General features: G+C 40.2%; 1 protein-coding gene across 1 annotated transcript; it reads right to left on the bottom strand.

Moving 5' to 3' along the window:
• Positions 1-8,776: 8,776 nt before the first annotated feature.
• On the bottom strand, positions 8,777-18,420 carry LOC149747475 (beta-defensin 115-like). The gene is made up of 2 exons (XM_089896668.1): positions 18,303-18,420; positions 8,777-9,389 (listed from the first exon to the last, which is right to left on the bottom strand). Exons 1-2 carry the CDS (start codon positions 18,394-18,396, stop codon positions 9,151-9,153), a joined length of 333 nt encoding a protein of 110 aa, XP_089752794.1. The 5' UTR covers positions 18,397-18,420; the 3' UTR covers positions 8,777-9,150.
• Positions 18,421-21,281: the final 2,861 nt, after the last annotated feature.

The raw sequence follows: 21,281 nt of genomic DNA, 5'->3' as shown, positions 1-21,281 counted from the left end.
CACAAAATTAAAAATTCAAAGTTAGGTCCAAAAGTTAATATTTATTTAGAAGAAGCTAAGAAATTACAATAGATTATTGGGATCTCTTAAGATAATTTACCTGAAATGCTTACTTACCGATGTTTCCTGATTGCAACCTGGTTTTCCTTCCTTACCTAGAATATTTTAGAATTCCCATCGCTCACATGGGTCCAAGAAAGTGAAGGGCCCTAAACCTTCACAGTTGTTTTGTCTCTGATCTACATCCCACCAGCAGCATGTGAGTATTCCTCTATCCCATGTCCCTGACATTATTTGGCATTATTCATCTTTCTAATGTTTGCCAGTCGACATCTAGCTGGCTGCCTGATTTTGCATGGCCCATGAGCTACGACTGGTTTTTACATTTGTAAATAGTTGAATAAAAATCAAAAGAAAATAATTTTTGACATGAAAGTTATGTGAAATTCAAATTTCAGTGTCTATAAATAAAGTCTGATTGGAACAGAGCCACACCCATTCATTTACGTACCGTGTATAGTTGCTTTTGTGCTATAAATGGAGAGTTGAGTAGTTGTGACAGACTGTGTGCCCTATAAACTCTAAAATATTTACTACCTGGGCCTTGACAGAAAACGTCTGAAGACCCCTAGTCTAGAGCATTAATTTTTCTTGGAGACGACAATCCTATTCTATATCGGAAGGAACAGTTTCTGATATAGTTTGTTAGTTTGTCTTTGTTTCTACCCATTTTGAAATGATAGACCCTGCCATCATTGTGCTAAAAAGCATTTGGCTCTTTTCTGATCTAACTTCTGACCTTATGGATTAGGACGCCATTTCTATGTAACACTCCACTCCAAAATTTGGCTTAAAACAGCAATCCTTTATTATTGCTCGTATGTCAGCAGCTAGCTGGAGTTTGGCTGGATTACTCTGCTTGAGGCTGGAGTGACAGGGGCAGCTCTATTTCTCTATTTCTCTGTAGATCTGTGGGTCATCTGGAATGCCTCTGCTCTCTGCTCCATGTATCTCTCACTGTCTTTGCACCATCAGTGCATATTCTTCTCATGGTGATGGCAGAGGCACGAAAGGGCAAGTGAAAACATTCATCACCTCTTAAAGCCTGGGCTCAGAACTGGCACACTGTCACTTCTGCCCATACTTCATTGACTAAAGCAAGTCACACAGCCAGGATAAAAATGAAGGGACAGGGAGTACCTTCCTTTTAGGATGAGACCTTGACAAAAGTGTGGATTCAAGTAGGGGTGAAGGATTGGGGTCAATAATGCAATCTGCAATACATTATAAGAAATACCACAATAGTGGTAAATGGCTTTTCTTTGCTACCTACAAGGATGCTACTTGTTCTTATTAAACTTGTGCTGTTAAAAGTAAGGTCTGTGATCTTCCTGCTTATCTCACTTCACAAATGTTGACATTTTAGTTTCCAGTGGTGACGGCCATGGAGCTATCAAGGTATTTCCTTCTGCTTCTGCCCTTCTTTCAGTGTCCTTAAAATGAACCATTAACATATGGGACATCCTAAGATGTCCTATTGCTGGAAAGACCCCAAGGAACATAGAAGTACCATTTCTCTCTCTCTCTCTTCTCATTACCAGAAATGAATTAATAGTAAAAACAAACATATATAAATAGCTCATACAACTCAACATCAAAAAACAAACAACCAAATTGAAAAATGGGCAGAAAAACTGAAAAGACATTTTTTTCCAAAGAGGTAATGCAGATGGCCAAGAGGCATATGAAAAGATGCTCAACATTGCTAATCATCAGGGAAATGCAAATCAAAACCACAATATCACCTCACAATTGTCAGAATGGCTACATTAAAAAGAACACAAACAACAAATGTTAGCAAGGATGTGGAGAAAAGAGAACCCTCGTACACTGTTGGTGGGAATGTAAATTGCCTTACAGCCTGCTACCCTGGGACCTGGTTCCACCAACCAGTGGGCTGGCAACAGCCCCAGGTGTCCCTGGCCCCCCCAAACAAGCTGTACTCGGGCCCATCTCCACCCACCAGCAGGCTAGCACCAGCCATGGGCCCCAAGGGCCAGGCAGCCAGCCACACTAGGACTTGTTCCCACTCACTAGTGGGCGAGCACCAGCTTCAGACACTCCAGCTGTGCTGGGACCAAGCCCCACATACCAGTGGGCCAGCAACAACCCTGGTCACCCCAAGCCACAGAGCCAGTCAAACCAGGAGTTGACCCCACGCATCAGTGGGCTGGCAGCCTCCACATGAGACAAAGCATGACAGCCAACCAGGCCAGGGGCCTACCATCATGCCCACAGTAATCAGCCCTCCTGCAGCAGAATGGCCAATGCAGCCCACATAGAAGGCACCCCTAGAGCATATACCACTGTTAACCAGAGGAAAATGTGCTGCTGAGTCCCATAGGATATCTCTTACACAGGGCCACTTCTCCAAATTCAGGAAATGTAACTGACCTACCTAATACATAGAAATAAAAACAGAGAATTAAGCAAAATGAGGAGACAGAGAATTAAGCAAAATGAGGAGACAGAGAACTATTTTCCAAAAGAAAAAACAAGACAAAAACCTCAGAATAAGAACTTTATGGAGATAAGCAGTCTACCTGATAGAGTTCAAGGTAATGATCATAAAGATGCTCAATGAACTCAGGATAAAAATGGATGAAAACAGTGAGAAGTCTAGGGGTGCTGAGCAGAGGCCAGTGAGTCCTGTGGCTGAAGCTGGCCCAATAGTGGGCACGTAAGCCCCCAGCACTAATAGGTTAGGAGGGAGACTCAAAAATGGTGATGCTAGAACCAGTGTCTCTGTGGTAAAATGACTTCCCAAAATGGCTGCCACCACCATCTGTGTCCCCAGGGGGAGTCCAAGTTGCCTCCTGCCCCTCTGGGAGGTTCTCCAAGTGGGTCTGACCCAGGCTCCTTTCAAATTCTTTCCTCTGTGCCAGGACTTGGAGTCTGTGAGATTTTGTCTGTGCCCTTCAAAAGCGTAGTATTTGTTTCTTACAGCTATCCAGTTCTCCCATATGCAAGCCCCATTGGCTTTCAAAACTAGATATTCTAGGGGCTCATCTTGCCAGTGCAGGAACCCCAGGCTGAGGAGCCTGATATAAGGCTTGGACCCTTCACTCCTTGGGAATACCTCTGCAATTGTGATTATACTCCCATTTTTGTGGGTCATCTACCTGGGATCAGGCATCTTGACTATACTGTATCCCTGCCCTTCCACTCATCTTGCTGTGGTTCCCTTTTTAAATCTTTAGTTGTGGAAAATCTTTTCTGCTAGTCTCCAGGTCTGTCTCATAGATGGTTATTCTGTAAACAGTTGTGATTCTGATGTGCCCACTGGAAGAGGTGAGCTCAGGGTCTTCCTACTCTCCCATCTTGGGCGCACCTTCTCTATCAGTAATTACATTAAATGTGAATGGCTTAAATTCTCAAACACACACACACACAGACTGGCTGAGTGGATTGAAAAAACAAGATCCAACTAAGAGGCTCACTTTAGCTTTAAGAACACACATAGGCTGAAAGTGAAAGGACGGAAAAAGATATTTTATGCAAGTGGTAACCAGAGAGAGTAGAGCTGGCTCTATTTATGTCAGAAAAATTAGTCAAACGAAAGAAAGGTAGTCACTACATAATGATAAGGGATCAATTAAAGGGATATAACAATTATAAATATATACACCTAAAATTGTATTACACAAATATATAAAACAAATACTATCACGACTGAAGGAGAAATATACAGCAATACAATAATAGTAGAGACCTTAAATACCTCACTTTTAAAAATAGATGGATCATGCAGATGGAAAATCAATAAGAAAACTGGATTTTAATAATATGATAGACCAGATGGAACTAACAGACATTAACAGAACATTCCACTCAACAGCAACAAAATAAATATTCTTTTAAAGTACATGTGGAAATTTCCCATGACAGATCAATTATATGTTGGGCCACAAAACAAGGCTCAACAAATTCAAGAAGATAGAACTTATATCATGTAGCTTTCCTGACAACAATGGAATAAAACTAGAAATAAGTAACAGGAAAAAAAGCTATAAAATCCACAAATATGTGGAAATTAAATACACATTCCAGAAGAACCAATGGATCAAAGAAGAAACCAAAAGGGAAATTGAAAAGTACTTGAGACAACCAAAAATGAAAGCTAAACATACTCAAAGTCTTGGGATGCAGCAAAAGCAGTTCTAAGATGGAAGTTTTTAGTGCCAACTATTTATATTAAGAAAAAAGACAGATCTCAAATCAATAACCTACTTTATGGCTCATGGAACTGGGAAAAGAACAAACTAAGCCCCAAGTTATCAGAAAGAAGGAAATAATAAAGATTACAGCAGAAATAAAAAGAGACTAGCAAGACAATAGGAAACGTCAACAAAACTGAGTTGATTTTTTAAAAACATAAACAAAATAACAAAGCTTTAGCTAAACTTAACCAAGGGGGGAAAAAAAGACATATTACACCATACACAAAATCAACTCAAAACTGATTAATGACTTAAATGTAAGACCTGAAACCATAAAACTCTTAGAAGAAAACATAGTGGAAAGCTATGTGAAATTAGTCCTGCAATGTTTTTTTTTAATTTGACTCTAAAAGTACAGGCAACTAATGCAAAATTAAACATGTGACTACATCAAACTAAGGAAACAATCAACCAAGTTAAAAGGCAATCTCCAGAAATATTTGAAAACCATACAACTGATAAGTAGTTAATATCCAAAATATATAAAAAACTCATACAACTCAATATCAAAAAACAAACAAGACAATCAAAAAAATGGGCAGAAGACCTAAATAGACATTTTTCCAAAAAAAGTCATACAGATGACCAAAAGGCACATGAAAAGATGCTCAACATCACTAATTATCAGAGAAAGGCAAATCAAAAGAAAAATGGTACAGCTGGACCTATTTGCAGGGCAAGAATAGAGATGCAGATGTAAAGAATAGACATGTGGACATGGTGGGGAAGGGGTGTGGGATGAATTGGGAGATTGGGATGACATATATACACTACCATGTGTAAAATAGATAGCTAGTGGAAACCTGCGCTATATGTATAATGGAATGTTACTCATAAAAAAAGAATGAAATATTGCCATTTGCAGCAACATGGGTGGACCTAGAGATACTAAGTGAAGTAAGTCAGAAAAAGAAATACAAATAACATATGATATCAGTTATACGTGGAATCTAAAACATGATACAAATGAACTTATTTGCAAAACAGAAACAGACTCACAGACATAGAAAACAAACTTATGGTTACCAAGGAGAAAGAGGGTAGGGGAGGGATAAATTAGGAATTTGGGATTAGCAGATACACTCTACTATGTATAAAATAGATAAAGAACAAAGCCCTACTGTATAACACAGGGAACTCTATTCAATATCCTGTAATAAACTATAATGGAAAAGAATATAAAAAAGAATATATATATGTATAACTGAATCACTTCACTATACACCAGAAACTAACACAACATTGTAAATCAACTATACCTCAAGAAAAAGAAATTTTAAAGGGCAACAATATGAGGTGGTGGCTGTGTTAATTAAGTCGATTATGTATACATATATCAAATCATCATGATGTTATCTTAAACATATATACAATTTTTATTTGTAAAAATATAAATAAAGATTCCTCTTGAGGAAAAAAAGGAATGAATATATATGGCTTAGGGAAGGTAGAAGAACGGTTTGGGTGTTGCTTACAGAGAAGCATAAGTCTGGTTTGCAAGAAGAACCTTCTCAGCAAAAGGGGACATGTATAAAAAAGGGCAAGAAATATATTAATTCCCAAGAACACAAGTTGCTTGTGAGGTCCATGGTGGGCATTGAAAGGGACACTACTGAGGTGAGCAGGGGATTATCATAAAGGGAGTTTAGAATTGATTCCTGTAATCACTGTACAGCTTTTGAAGGGTTTGGGAGGAAAAACGAAAATGTCAGATTTGGGTTTTAGAAATGATCCCCTGGCAACTGTATGGAAAGATTGCAGTGAGTCAAAGGCATAAAGAGAGACAAAGAGGTCAATAGGATGCAAATGTTATAGTATGTGCGCATTAATCTGATAGGGTTGCCATAATAAAGTGCCACAGACTGGGCGGTTTAAACAGCAGAACTTAATTTTCTCACAATTCTGGAAACTAGAAGTCAAGGTGCTGGTGAGATTGATTTCTTCTGAGGTCTCTCTCCTTGATTTGTAGATGTCCATCTCCTCTGTGTCTTCTCATGGGTTTCCTTCTGTGGTGTGTCTGTTTCCTAATCTCTTCTTATAAAAATGTCAGTCATTTGGATTAGGACTCACCCTAATGATCTCATTTTAGCTTAATTACCTCTTTAAATTACCTGTTTATCCTATCTCCGAATGCAGTCCCATTCTGAGGTACTGGGGATTAGGACTTCAACATATGAATTTTAAGGGATCACAATTCAGCCCATAACAATGGTCAAGGAAAGATGATGGCTGAATTAGAATAGTAGGGGTAGGGATGGAGAATAGGTGCTATGGAGGCAGACTTGGAAGCTCTCTGTGGCTGACATGATGAGTGGGGGCAGGGAGCAGTGAGGAAGAAGAAGGTATCTAGGATGTATTTTAGGATTACGGTTTGAGTATTTATGTTGAGAGCACTCTCCTCTTTCTCAGTCTCTTTTCATTCTTCACGCCTTTGCTATCTAACATGGCATCTTCTGAAGTCATAGGTAAAGAATGGATCTTCACCATAATTTAAAGAGTGAAAATGGCTTTAAGAGTTGAAAGGCATATGGATTTTATAATCTAATACTTCCATTTTGGGGCTGGACAAAGTAAGTAGTAAGGTGACTTAGTCCCATCCTATTAACATATCTGTATTTCCCCTGCATCCTTTTCACTTCTTTGGGACTGTGGACATGGAGTCATGTTTATGAAACTCTCTAAGACTCCTGGGTCTACTTGTGGGCATAATTCCTCTAGCCAAAAAATACATTAAAATACTTAGTTCAAGAACAGGTAGGCTTGTAGGTATTATCTGCAGCCATTGGTGTAGTCTGGGTTGGAATTGAAGTGTTAATTGGAATCACTGTGCCTAGGTAATCTGAGATCCAGTCTCTAAGCCACTCCCCCAGATATCCCAAGGACATCCTTTAAGGTTTGGGACATGAATGTTACCACATATTATCACAGTGGGAAAAAACTAGAGAACTGAAGTGAAAGTACTTTGAGAAATGAGTTGAAGGGTTAGAAATTGCCATTATTTGATGATTTATGTACCTTGTCTTCAGTGTACATTCTCCAGTTATTATGTCAACAGAGGCTAGAGATAATATTCAACTTTAGACCTGACTGGCATTGGCCTCTAAACCAAGACTGTCTGCTAAATGGGAACAACTTCCTCCTTAACTGCAACTGGGGATAATTTCTAGTTGTGCCTGGATATACCATTTAGTGCTGGGTTTGTTACACATTTTAACCACAAGGAGGCTCACAAAACTTTCCCTTTCACTACACCTTCCACATTAAGGAAGTAGATCCTGGGTGGGAAGAGTAAAGGGAAGCTTTTATTACTGCAGCAATCATTTTTCCACCTTAAGGAAGAATAATGTCTGAGCTCAGGCATCATGGGTTCAAAGTCCTGCTACTGAGCTAGATATTTGTACCACTTGGGGCAAGTCACTTAAACTCTCTGTGACTTGGTTTCCTCTTCTGACCAAAAGACACAATACTATTTCCTACCTCATGGAGCTATTGTTAGGGCAAAATGAACTTATATATGTAAAGTGCTTAAGACAAGGCCTTGCACACAGTAAGTTCTCAGTAAAATTTGAGGGTTTTTTTGTTGTTTAGTTAGTTAGTTTTCTTGTTTTACTGTTTTCCCCTTCCACTTGTTTGGGACTGGTAATTGTTTTTGTTTTTGTTTTTTCGTTTTTGTTTTAACATCTTTATTGGGGTATAATTGCTCCACAATGGTGTGTTAGTTTCTGCTTTATAACAAAGTGAATCAGTTATACATATACATATGTTCCCATATCTCTTCCCTCTTGCATCTCCCTCCCTCCCACCCTCCCTATCCCACCCCTCCAGGCGGTCACAAAGCACAGAGCTGATATCCCTGTGCTATGCGGCTGCTTCCCACTAGCTATCTACCTTACGTTTGGTAGTGTATATATGTCCATGCCTCTCTCTCGCTTTGTCACAGCTCACCCTTCCCCCTCCCCATATCCTCAAGTCCGTTCTCCAGTAGGTCTGTGTCTTTATTCCTGTGGGACAGGTAATTGTTGTCTCCTGGTCAGAAGGCATGCCAATCTTTTAGCAGCCAAGTGTGATTAAGGGGTTGGGGTAAGGGGCAAATTCCAAGAGTGAGACAATAAGGCAGAGCCTTGGGGTAAACCTTGAGCCAAAGAGGCAAAAAAAGATTTCTGGATCACACTGGCCTGTCCCAACAATCCAGGATGGGACAATAGATAAGAACGTGTGACCACGGTGGAATTTGCACTAGCCTGGAAAACTTCCACATTCAGAGACTTACAGCATCTAGTTAGAGGCTTAGGAATTCAGGATTCAGATTCTATAAAACTGGTTTACCATGAGAACTGCTATCCCAGTCATACCCTGGGACAACCTAGGGATGTTAAGCTATAGAGGACTGGAGAGACAAGAAAGAATGATAGCTGGAATGAGCATATATATATATATATATATATATATATATATATATATATTTTTTTTTTAAGAAGATGCTGGGGGTAGGAGTTTATTAATTAATTTATTTATTTTTGCTGTGTTGGGTCTTCATTTCTGTGCGAGGGCTTTCTCTAGTTGTGACAAGCTGGGGCCACTCTTCATCGCGGTACGTGGGCCTCTCACTATCGCGGCCTCTCTTTTTGCGGAGCACAGGCTCCAGACGCGCAGGCTCAGTAGTTGTGGCTCACGGGCCTAATTGCTCTGCGGCATGTGGGATCCTCCCAGACCAGGGCTCGAACCTGTGTCCCCTGCATTAGCAGGCAGATTCTCAACCACTGCACCACCAGGGAAGCCCGAGCATATATTTTTTAATGGATCGTGTAAGGACCCAGTATCCTTAGCTACTAAAGATCTAAGGACCATGCAGGTGACCTGGATGGCAACCTTACTGACTCATTACAGTAACTGCCAAAACTCTCTTGTCAGAAGTCTTAAGTTGATACTTAGCTGTACTTGCCATAGCCCTGTAGGTCATCTCTTCTTTCTTGGCAGGTTCTGATGGTTTATGCTTTGCAGGGATGCAACAAAGCTTTCTTAACCCACATTTTTCTTTCTTCTTCTCATTTTCTTTGCAATGCTTCCTGCACCTGCCAGTTCCATAACCACACTTTCTGGCCCATCCATCTATCAAAATAAACAAATACATGAAAAAGTAAAGACAATTATACTAAAGACATTGGTAATTGTAGTAATAATGGTTAGAACAAACTACTGGAGTGTAATGGCATTCTTGGGAATATCAAATAAAGCTGTGCATGTAGGATGCTTACTGCTGGTCTTGATATGTATTAGATATGAGTAGTTATTGCCCTTCCTCCAACCAGATCTAATTGGACTTTATTTTTATGCTTAGGCTATTTCCATCTCCATCATTTTTCAGTCTCACCAACACTGGTTCTTCCTTGTTCCCAAATCTACATGCTTGCCAAGGAATGAGACTATGCCTTCAATTACCTGTTTTTTCCCTCTGCATTCATTATTCACTCAACAGTGATTTTTTGAGCACCTACCATGTGCCAGGCACTGTTCTAGGTGCATGCCCCAGATGATGTCTGGAGCAGTACTTTGAACACTGAGTGATCAATTTGTATTGCTGATCGGCAGGCAGATGGTCTAAGCTCTACATAGGTCAATAGAACACAGAGTATAGACCCAGCTTCCTCAGCACATTAAGTTCAGTTGAGAGACCATAATACCTTGGTTTAAATTATGATTACCTTTACTTGTTTTTTCCTCCAAACTCCCCTCCTGGGAGATAACTCCCAATTTTTTCTTTCTCACTAGGATATCTGGACTGGAAAAAGATCAGAGTCAGGATGACTGCACTCCCTCATCTATTCCAATTGCCCTCACTGTAGTTTAAGGCAGGCTGAAGCCAACTCAGGGTTAGCCCATGATTATCTTCTTTTGCTTCTTTTGCTTCTTTTGCTTCATGGCTCAGCAGCCATGGCTCATGAGCCCAGCCGCTCCGCGGCATGAGGGATCCTTCCGGACCGGGGCACAAGCCCATGTCCCCTGCATCGGCAGACGGACTTTCAACCACTGCACCACCAGGGAAGCCCTAGAAGATCATTTTTGAAGGAACTTCAAATGGCAGAGGAGTAAGACGTGGAGATCACCTTCCTTCCCACAAATACATCAAAATACATCTACATGTGGAACAACTCCTAGAGAACACCTACTGAATGCTGGCAGAAGACCTCAGACTTCCCAAAAGGCAAGAAACTCCCCACATACCTGGGTAAGGCAAAGGAAAAACGAAAAAAAACAGAGACAAAAGAATAGGGATGAGACCTACACCTGTGGGAGGGAGCTGTGAAGGAGGAAAAGTTTCCACACACTAGGAAGCCCCTTCACTGGTGGAAACAGGGGGTGGGCGGGGAGGGGAAGCTTCGGAGCCATGGAGGAGAGTGCAGCAACGGGGGTGCAGAGGGCAAAGCAGAGAGATGCTTGCACAGAGGATCAGTGCCGACCAGCATCACCAGCCTGAGAGGCTTGTTTGCTCACCTGCTGGGGCGGGTAGGGGCTGGGAGCTGAGGATCAGGCTTCAGACTTCAGATCCCAGGGAGAGGACTTCGTGAACACAGCCTGAAGGGGGCTAGTGCACCAAAGCTAACTGGGAGGGAGTCCGGGAAAAAGTCTGGAACTGCCTAAGAGTCAAGAGACCATTAATTTGGGGTGGGCGAGGAGAGGGGATTCAGAATACCACCTAAACAAGCTTCAGAACACCACCTAAATGAGCTTCAAAGATGGACGGGGGCCGTGGCTATCAGCGTGGATACCAGAGACTGGCATGAAATGCTAAGGTTGCTGCTTCAGCCACCATAAAGCCTGTGTGCAAGCACAGGTCACTATCCATAACCCTCCCAGGAGCCTGTGCAGCCCACCACTGCCAGGGTCCCTTGATCAAGAGACAACTTCCCCAGGAGAACACACTGCACGTTTCAGGCTGTTGCAACATCACATCAGCCTCTGCCACAGCAGGCTCTCTCCATGTTCCATACCCCTCTCTCCCTCCAGCCTGAGTGAGCCAGAACCACCTACTCAGCTGCTCCTTTAACCCCCTCCTGTCTGGGCAAAAACAGACGCCATAGGGTAACCTAGATGCAGAGGCAGGGCCACATCCAAAGCTGAACCCAGGAGCTGTGCGAACAAAGAAAAGAAAGGGAACCTTTTCCATGCAGGCTCAGGAGCAGCAGATTAAATCTCCACAATCAACTTGCTGTACCTTGCATCTGTGGAATACCTGAATAGACAACTAATAATCCCAAAATTGAGGTGATGGACTTTGGGAGCAACTGTAGACTTGGGGTTTGTTGTATACGACTGATCAGTTTCTGATTTTTATGTTTATCTTAGTATAGTTTTTAGCACTTGTTATCATTGGTGGATTTGTTTATTGGTATGGTTGCTCTCTTTTTTTTATTACTTTTTAAATTTTAATAATTTAATTTCTTTTTCATTTTAATAACTTTATTTTACTGTATTTTCTTTCTTTCTTTCTTTCTCTTCTCACTTTTCTTCTGAGCCATGTGGCTGACAGGGTCTTAGTGCTCCAGCTGGGTGTCAGGCCTGAGTCTCTGAGGTGGGAGAGCCGAGTTCAGGACATTGGTCCACCAGAGACAACCCGGTCCCATGTAATATCAATTGGTGAAAGCTCTCCCAGAGATCTCTGTCTCAACGTTAAGACCCAGCTTCACTAAACATCCAGCAGGCTCCAGTGCTGGACACCACATGCCAAATAACTAGCAAGACAGGAATACAACCCCACCCATTAGCAGAGGGGCTGCCTAAAATCATAATAAGTTCACAGACACCCCAAAGCACACCACCAGGTGTGGTCCTGCCCACCAGAAAGACAAGATCCAGCCTCATACATCAGAACACAGGCACCAGTCCTCTCCACCAGGAAGCCTACGAAACCCACTGAACCAATCTTACCAACTGGGGGCAGACACCAAAAACAATGGGAACTACGAACCCGCAGATGGCAAAAAGGAGACCCAAAAACACAGTAAGTGAAGCAAAATGAGGAAACAGAGAAATACACAGCAGATGAAGGAGCAAAGTAAAAACACACCAGACCAAGCAAATGAAGAGGAAATAGGGAATTTTGTAGCAATACAATTCTACCTCAAGAAACAAGAAAAATCTCAAATGAACAACTTAATCTTACACCTAAAGCAATTAGAGAAAGACAAAAAACAACAACAAAGTTAGCAAAGGAAAAGAAATCATAAAGATCAGATAAGAAATAAATGAAAAAGAAATGAAGAAAACAATAGCAAAGATCAATAAATCTAAAACCTGATTCTTTGAGAAGATAAACAAAATTGAAAAACCATTAGCCAGACTCATCAAGAAAAAAAGGGAGAGGATTCAAATCGAGAGAATTAGAAATAAAAAATGAGAAGTAACAACTGACACTGCAGGAATACAAAAGTCCATGAGAGATTACTACAAGCAACTATACGCCAATAAAATGGACAACCTGGAAGAAATGAACAAATTCTTAGAAAAGCACAACCTTCCGAGATTGAATCAGAAAGTTATACATAATATAAACTGACAAATCACTAGCACTGAAATTGAAACTGTGATTAAAAATCTTCCAACAAACAAAAGCCCAGGACCAGATGGCTTCATAGGTGAATTCTATCAAATACTTAGAGAAGACCTAACACCTATCCTTCTCAAACTCTTCCAAAATGTAGCAGAGGGAGGAACACTCCCAAACTCATTCTACGAGGCCACCATCACCCTGATACCAAAACAGGACAAACATGTCACAAAAAGAAAACTACAAGCCAATATCTCTGATAAACATAGATGCAAATTCCTCATCAAAATACTAGCAAACAGAATACAACAGCACATTAATAGGATCATACACCATGATCAAGTGGGGTTTATCCCAGGGATGCAAAGATTCTTCAATATATGCAAATCAATCAATGTGATACAACATATTAACAAATTGAAGGAGAAAAACCATATGATCATCTCAATAGATGTAGAAAAAGCTTTCAACAAAATTCAGCACCGATTTATGATAAAAACCCTCCAGAAAGTAGGCACAGAGGGAACTTACCTCAACATAATAAAGACCATATATGACAAATCCACAGCCAACATTGTTCTCAATGGTGAAAAACTGAAATCGTTTCCTCTAAGATCAGGAACAAGACAAGGTTGTCCACTCGCACCACTATTATTCAACATAGTTTTAGAAGTTCTAGCCTCAGCAATCAGAGAAGAAAAAGAAATAAAAGGAATCCAAATCAGAAAAGAAGAAGAAAAGCTGTCACTGTTTGCAGATGACATGATACTATACATAGAGAATCCTAAAGATGCTACCAGAAAACTAATAGAGCTAATCAATGAATTTGGTAAAGTTGCAGGATACAAAATTAATGCACAGAAATCTCTGGCATTCCTGTACACTAATGATGAAAAATCTGAAAGTGAAATTAAGAAAACACTCCTATTTACCATTGCAACAAAACGAATAAAAAATCTAGGAATAAACATACCTAAGGAGACAAAAGGCCTGTATGCAGAAAATTATAAGACTGATGAAAGAAATTAAAGATGATGCAAATAGATGGAGAGATATACCATGTTCTTGGATTGGTAGAATCAACATTGTGAGAATGACTCTACTACCCAAAGCAATCTACAGATTCAATGCAATCCTTATCAAACTACAAATGGCATTTTTCACAGAAGTAGAACAAAAAATTTCACAATTTCTATGGAAACACAAAACACCCCAAATAGCCAAAGCAATCTTGAGAATGAAAAATGGAGCTGGAGGAATCAGGCTCCCTGACTTCAGACTATACTACAAAGCTACAGTAATCAAGAGAGTATGGTACTGACACAAAAACAGAAAGATAGATCAATGGAACAGGATAGAAAGCCCAGAGATAAACCCTCGCATATATGGCCATCTTATCTTTGATAAAGGAGGCAAGAATATACAGTGGAGAAAAGAATGCTTCTTCAATAAGTGGTGCTGGGGAAACTGGACAGGTACATGTAAAAGTATGAAATTAGGGGCTTCCCTGGTGGTGCAGTGGTTGAGAGTCCGCCTGCCAATGCAGGGGACACAGGTTCGTGCCCCGGTCCAGGAAGATCCCACATGCCGTGGAGCAGCTGGGCCCGTGAGCCATGGCAGCTGATCCTGCGCATCTGGAGCCTGTGCTCTGCAACGGGAGAGGCCACAACAGTGAGAGGCCTGCGTACTGCAAAAAAAAAAAAAAGTATGAAATTAGAACACTCCCTAACACCATACACAGAAATAAACTCAAAGTCGATTAAAGACCTAAATGTAAGGCCAGACACTATCAAACTCTTAGAGGAAAACATAGGCAGAACACTCTATGACATAAATCACAGCAAGATCCTTTTTGACCCACCTCCAAGAGAAATGGAAAAAAAACAAACAAATGGGACCTAATGAAACTTAAAAGATTTTGCACAGCAAAGGAAACCATAAAGAAGACCAGAAGACAACCCTCAGAATGGGAGAAAATATTTGCAAATGAAGCAACTGACAAAGGATTAATCTCCAAGATTTACAAGCAGCTCATGCAGCTCAATAACAAAAAAACAAACAACCCAATCTAAAAATGGGCAGAAGACCTAAGTAGACATTTCTCCAAAGAAGATATACAGATTGCCAACAAACACATGAAAGAATGCTCAACGTCATTAATCCTTAGAGAAATGCAAGTCAAAACTACCATGAGATATCATCTCACACCTGTCAGAATGGCCATCATCAAAAAATCTACAAACAATGAATGCTGGAGAGGGTGTGGAGAAAAGGGAACCCTCTTGCACTGTTGGTGGGAATGTAAATTGATACAGCCACTATGGAGAACAGTATGGACGTTCCTTAAAAACTACAAATAGAACTACCATACGACCCAGCAATCCCACTACTGGGCATATACCCTGAGAAAACCATAATTCAAAAAGAGTCATGTACCAAAATATTCATTGCAACTCTATTTACAATAGCCAGGATATGGAAGCAACCTAAGTGTCCATCAAGAGATGAATGGATCAAGAAGAAGTGGCACAAGTATACAATGGAATATTCCTCAGCCATAAAAAGAAATGAAATTGAGTTATTTGTAGTGAGGTGGATGGGCCTAGAGTCTGTCATACAGAGTGAAGTAAGTCAGAAAGAGAAAAACAAATACTGTACGCTAAAACATACATATGGAATCGAAGAAAAAAAAAAAGGTCATGAAGAACCTAGGGGTAAGATGGGAATAAAGACACAGATCTACTAGAGAATGGACTTGAGGATAGGGGAAGGGGGAAGGATAAGCTGTGACAAAGTGAGAGAGTGGCATGGACATATATACACTACCAAACGTAAAATAGATAGCTAGTGGGAAGCAGCTGCATAGCACAGGGAGATAAGCTTGGTGGTTTGTGACCACCTAGAGGGGTGGGATATGGACGGTGGGAGGGAGGGAGATGCAAGAGGGAAGAGATATGGGAACACATGTATATGTATAACTGATTCACTTTGTTATAAAGCAGAAACTAACACACCATTGTAAAGCAATTATACTCTAATAAAGATGTTATAAAAATTATAAATGTGTCTAACTTTTGACTCAGTAATCCACTTAGGGAATATCTACTACAGAAATAAAATTATCAGCCTGTAAGAAAGTAAAAAAAAAAAAAAGAAAAGAAAAGAAGTATAGCTGTCACTGTTTGCAGATGGCATGATACTATACATAGAGAATCCTAAAGATGCTACCAGAAAACTAACAGAGCTAATCAATGAATTTCGTAAAGTAGCAGGATACAAAATGAATGCACAGAAATGTCTTGCATTCCTATACACTAATGATGAAAAATCTGAAAGAGAATTTAAGGAAACACTCCCATTCACCACTGCAACAAAAAGAATAAAATACTTAGGAATAAAGCTATCTAAGGAGAGAAAAGACCTGTATGCAGAAAACTATAAGACACTGATGAAAGAAATTAAAGATGATACAAGCAGATGGAGAGATATACCATGTTTTTGGATTGGAGGAATCAACATTGTGAAAATGACTATACTGCCTAATGCAATCTACAGATTCAATGCAATCCCTATCAAACTACCAATGGCATTTTCCACAGAACTAGAACAAAAAATTCCACAATTTGTATGGAAACACCAAAGACCCCAAATAGCCAAAGCAATCTTGAGAAAGAAAAACGGAGCTGAAGGAATCAGGCAGCTGGACCTCAGACTATACTACAAAGCTACAGTAATCAAGACAGTATGGTACTGGCACAAAAACCAAAAATATAGATAAATGGAACAGGATAGAAAGCTCAGAGATAAACCCATGCACATATGGTCACCTTATCTTTGATAAAGGAGGCAAGAATATACAATGGAGAAAAGACAGCCTCATCAATAAGTGGTCCTGGGAAAACTGGACAGCTACATGTAAAGGAATGAAATTAGAACACTTCCTAACACCATACACAAAAATAAACTCAAAATGGATTAAAGACCTAAATGTAAGGCCAGACACTATCAAACTCTTAGAGGAAAACATAGGCAGAACACTCAATGACGTAAATCACAGCAAGATACTTTTAGACCCACCTCCTAGAGAAATGGAAATAAAAACAAAAATAAACAAATGGGACCTAATGAAACTTAAAAGCTTTTGCACAGCAAAGGAAACCATAAACAAGACAAAAAGACAACCCTGAGAAATGGGGAAAATATTTCCAAACGAAGCAACTGACAAAGGATTAATCTGCAAATTATACAAGCAGTTCACGCAGCTCAACACCAAAAAACCAACAACCCAATCCAAAAATGGGCAGAAGACCTAAATAGACATTTCTCCAAAGAAGACATACAGATTGCCAACAAACACATGAAAGGATGCTCAACATCACTAATCATTAGAGAAATGCAAATCAGAAGTACAATCAGGTATCACCTTACCACTCAGAATGGCCATCATTAAAAAAATCTACAAACAATAAATGAGTGTGGGGAAAAGGGGACCCTCTTGCACTGTTGGTGGGAATGTGAATTGATACAGCCACTATGGAAAACAGTTTGGAGGTTACTTAAAAATCTAAAAATAAAGCTACCATATGACCCAGCAATCCCACTCTTGGGCATATACCCTGAAAAAATCATAATTCTAAATGAGTCTTGTATCACAATGTTCATTGCAGCACTATTTGCAATGTCTAGGACATGGAAGTAACCTAAGTGTCCATCAACACATGAATGGATAAGAAGATATGGCACCTATATACAATGGAATATTAGCCATAAAAAGAAGTGAAATTGAGTTATTTGTTGTGAGGTGGTTGGACCTAGAGTCTGTCATACAGAATGAAGTAAGTCAGAAAGCGAAAAACAAATATCGTATGCTAACACATATATATGGAATCTAAATAAAACAAAATGGTTCTGAAGAACCTAGGGGCCAGACAGGAATAAAAGACGCAGATGTAGAGAATGGACTTGACACAGGGAGGGTAAGCTGGGACAAAGTGAGAGAGTGGCATTGACGTATGTACAATACCAAAGGTAAAATAAATAACTAGTGGGAAGAGGCCACATAGCACAGGGAGATCAGTTCAGTGCTTTGTGACCACCTAGAGCTGTGGGATAGGGAAGGTGGGAGGGAGATGCAAGAGGGAGGGGATATGGGGATATATGTATACGCATAGCTGATTAACTTTGTTATACAGCAGAAACTAACACAACATTGTAAAGAAATTATACTCCAATTAAAAAAAAAAGAAAAGAAATCCTGGACTCTGCTGATGTTTACCAGGTTCCCCTATGAGAAGCACCATCATGGTCAAGGTTACAGTCTGCCTTTACAATGGGGCATATTCATTATAAGGCTTTTCACCAGATCTGTACCATCCCTCTGAGCTGTTCTCATTCCCATACATGTTTAGTTTTCCAATGATTCTATGAGTTGAACCCCATTGTTACTCCTTTTTCCCTCCTCTCCATGATCTCGTTACCTGGGGAAGCCTGAGTCAGGACCACAAGGACAGCTAAGGCCAGGAACAAGAGTTTGCTATATCCTGAGAGGGGTGAGGAACCATCCAGCAGCATACTGATTGTGCTAGGGAGGGTAGGTTTTCACTCTGTGTTTTATTGACTTGGGTAGGGCTGAGTCACAGACAATAAATCAGAGAAGGACAGAATGTTCCGCTACCCAGGACATCAACCTATAGGTCAGCAATGTAAATTGATCATCCAGTATTGAGTCCTTCTCTTGACATCATCTGGGAAGGTGGAAGGCATTAGCAGAGGACATACAAGTCCTGCAAGTCTGTGGCATTGTGGAGAGAATGGACCCGCTTTCCAAGAAGCCTTTCCCACTCCTCTCCTTGGGCAGTTGAGCCCCCTCCCTTATATTCTCACAGCCTCTGTGCTTCCTTTTTTCTGTCATAATGTTTATCATGATAAGTTGGAACTAAGTATTTTTCTAATTTATCTCCTCTATTGGATGACACTGGCAACTTTTACAGACCACGAGACCTCTGAAAGTAGGGACTGGCTGTGATTTCTTTACATCCAGACTGTGCAGTGAACACTTGTTGAAAACAATGAATGAATAAATGCATTATGGTATTCCCTTATAGCCACATAGATCTTAGAATTGGCATTTCTCAGTTAAGAAAATGCAGGCCCACAGAGTGGAAGAGAATTGTCTAGAGTTACACTATGGGCAAGAAAGAAAAGACTGAGGGCCCTCATAACCCAACTCATAGTCCAGCTCTTTTTAACTGCATTTTTCTCCTTATTACCTACTCCAAATCCTTGATATTAGTGCTTTGAGGCCTTTCTTGGACTCTGGCTCCGAAGAAGGGAGCAACAAAGACGGTATAGAAGGGGGCATCCCTTGGCTCCTTCAGGACGTCTGTGAGTCCACTGGATTTTCTTTTTTGACTCCTTGGTATGTCTTACGGCTGTTTTACATCTTTTAATACGTCCAGTGTTCTTCTATTATACTCTCTTCTTTGTGAAGTTGGCAGGTGTTAGGGGCAGCATGATGGGGTTCATGAAGTCTTTTTCCCTTGATATCCAGATAGCATGTTGCCCAGGAAAGCAGTGAGCATTGAGCCACCCACTGAATCTCACTGTCTCTCAGTAACTGTGATAAAAACTTTACATACTTGACCCCTTAGAATCCTCACAGGATCCCTGACGGGTAGATGCGATATGCTCAGGGTTACATAGTGTTTAGAGTGAAGTATGGATTTAGATCTGGTTTACCTGTCCCCAGAGCATATGTCCTTTCTATCATCCCAGAGGATCAATGCCTGAGTAATGAAGGAAGAAGAGGCCCCTTTAACCTGAAAAGCAGTAATGGGCTGAAGAGAGTTATAGTTGTTATCTTCTGAAAAGGCATGTTCTGTGCAAGCCTAGAGGGCAGAACTAAAAGTTCTGGGTGGAAACTGTGGGGGAGCAGGTTTAAGCTAATTGGAAAGACCTCTGATGATTGAAGTCATCCAGAAACAATTGGACAGTCTGGGAGAAGTGGTGGCTCCCAATGTCCAAATGCTGCAAACTGAGTCTGTGTGACCACTTCTCTCAGATTCTGTAGGAAGCACTGCTGTGTTCGCTGGATATGGATCTATTTACTAGGCACAGTTCTAGGCACTGGGTCTAAAAGGAGAAGAGAGCAATGTCCTGCCACTCTGGTTAGGGAGAGAGACAACAAACATATAATGCCAGATGGTGACGTGTACTATAAAGAAAAATAAAGCAGGATAAGGGATACAGAATAATATGATATATGGGGGGTGTGTGTATTTTGAACAGGTTGTGCAGGGAAGGACTCTCTGAGGAAGTGATATTGAGTAGAAAACTACGTGTACTGAGGAAGTGAGCCACATGGATATCTAGAATCTCCAGGCAGAGAGAACAGCAAGAGCAAAGGCTCTAAGGAAAGAAAGTGCTAGATGTGTTAGGAAGAGCAAAAGTCAAGTGTACCTGCAGTAGAATGAGTTGAGGGGATGAATAAAAGAAGCGAGAATCATACAGGCAGGCAGAACTATAGTATGTCAGATCTTGTAGGTCTCTATTAAGTACTTTGTAATGTATTTGATATATGATAGGGAATTGTGACTTACATTTTAAGAGATCATTTAAATCTGAAAGTTTGTTTTTGTCTTTTTGCCTGTAAGACATCACTTTCTCCATCTGTGAAAGTAAAGTATTTGGGCTAAACAAGTGTTTTCTGGAATGTGTCACTGCCCACGTCACTGGCAGTATGTGTTTTTCATAACTTTTATTTTAATGCTTATTTGAGAAAAAAAATCACTAGACCTTGATCTGCTGATTTTACAGATAACATCACTTAGGATGTGATCAAATACAGATTTAAGAAAATGGTCTGTTGGTTTCTATAAAAAATATTAAGTAAATAATTCTACAGCTTATAGATGATAATGCAAAAAAATTGTAAGATGATATATAAATGGCTAAAGTTTGGGCTACAAAATTGAAAAAGATCATTCTTTGGAAGAGAAAACTGAAGGCCAGAGAGGTCAGTCAACTTTCTGAAGGCCACACAGCTGGTAAGCCATGGAGTCAGGAATGGGACTTTAGTCCGCCTGACTCCAAAGCCATTGCTCCTTACAACAGAGAATATTGTCTCACCAAACACATAAGTCTTCTGGCTGTAATTATGTCTTTATTTATTTATTTTATTAATTTTGGAATTATTATAGATTAACAAGAAGTTGCAAAGATAGTAAAGAAATTCTGTATACATTTTACCCAGTTTCCCCAAATATTACATTTTGAATAACTATAGTACAATGTCAAAACAAGGAAACTGACATTGGTACAATTTATATGTATATTTCAATGTCATGTTTCACAGGTGTTGATTAGTGTAAGCAATCAATATGCAAAACTATTCAATCACCACAAAGATTTTCTTTGTGCTGCCCCTTTATAGTAACACTCAACCCCCTACTTCCTTA

This window comes from Delphinapterus leucas, chromosome 15 (assembly GCF_059928025.1).
Source record: "Delphinapterus leucas isolate spDelLeu-1000000601 "Yukka" chromosome 15, BTC_Dleu_Yukka2, whole genome shotgun sequence".
In the NCBI taxonomy this organism is placed as follows: Eukaryota; Metazoa; Chordata; class Mammalia; order Artiodactyla; family Monodontidae; genus Delphinapterus; species Delphinapterus leucas.
The sequence above is the reverse complement of the archived record's forward strand: the minus strand, read 5'-3'. Positions and strand labels throughout refer to the sequence as shown.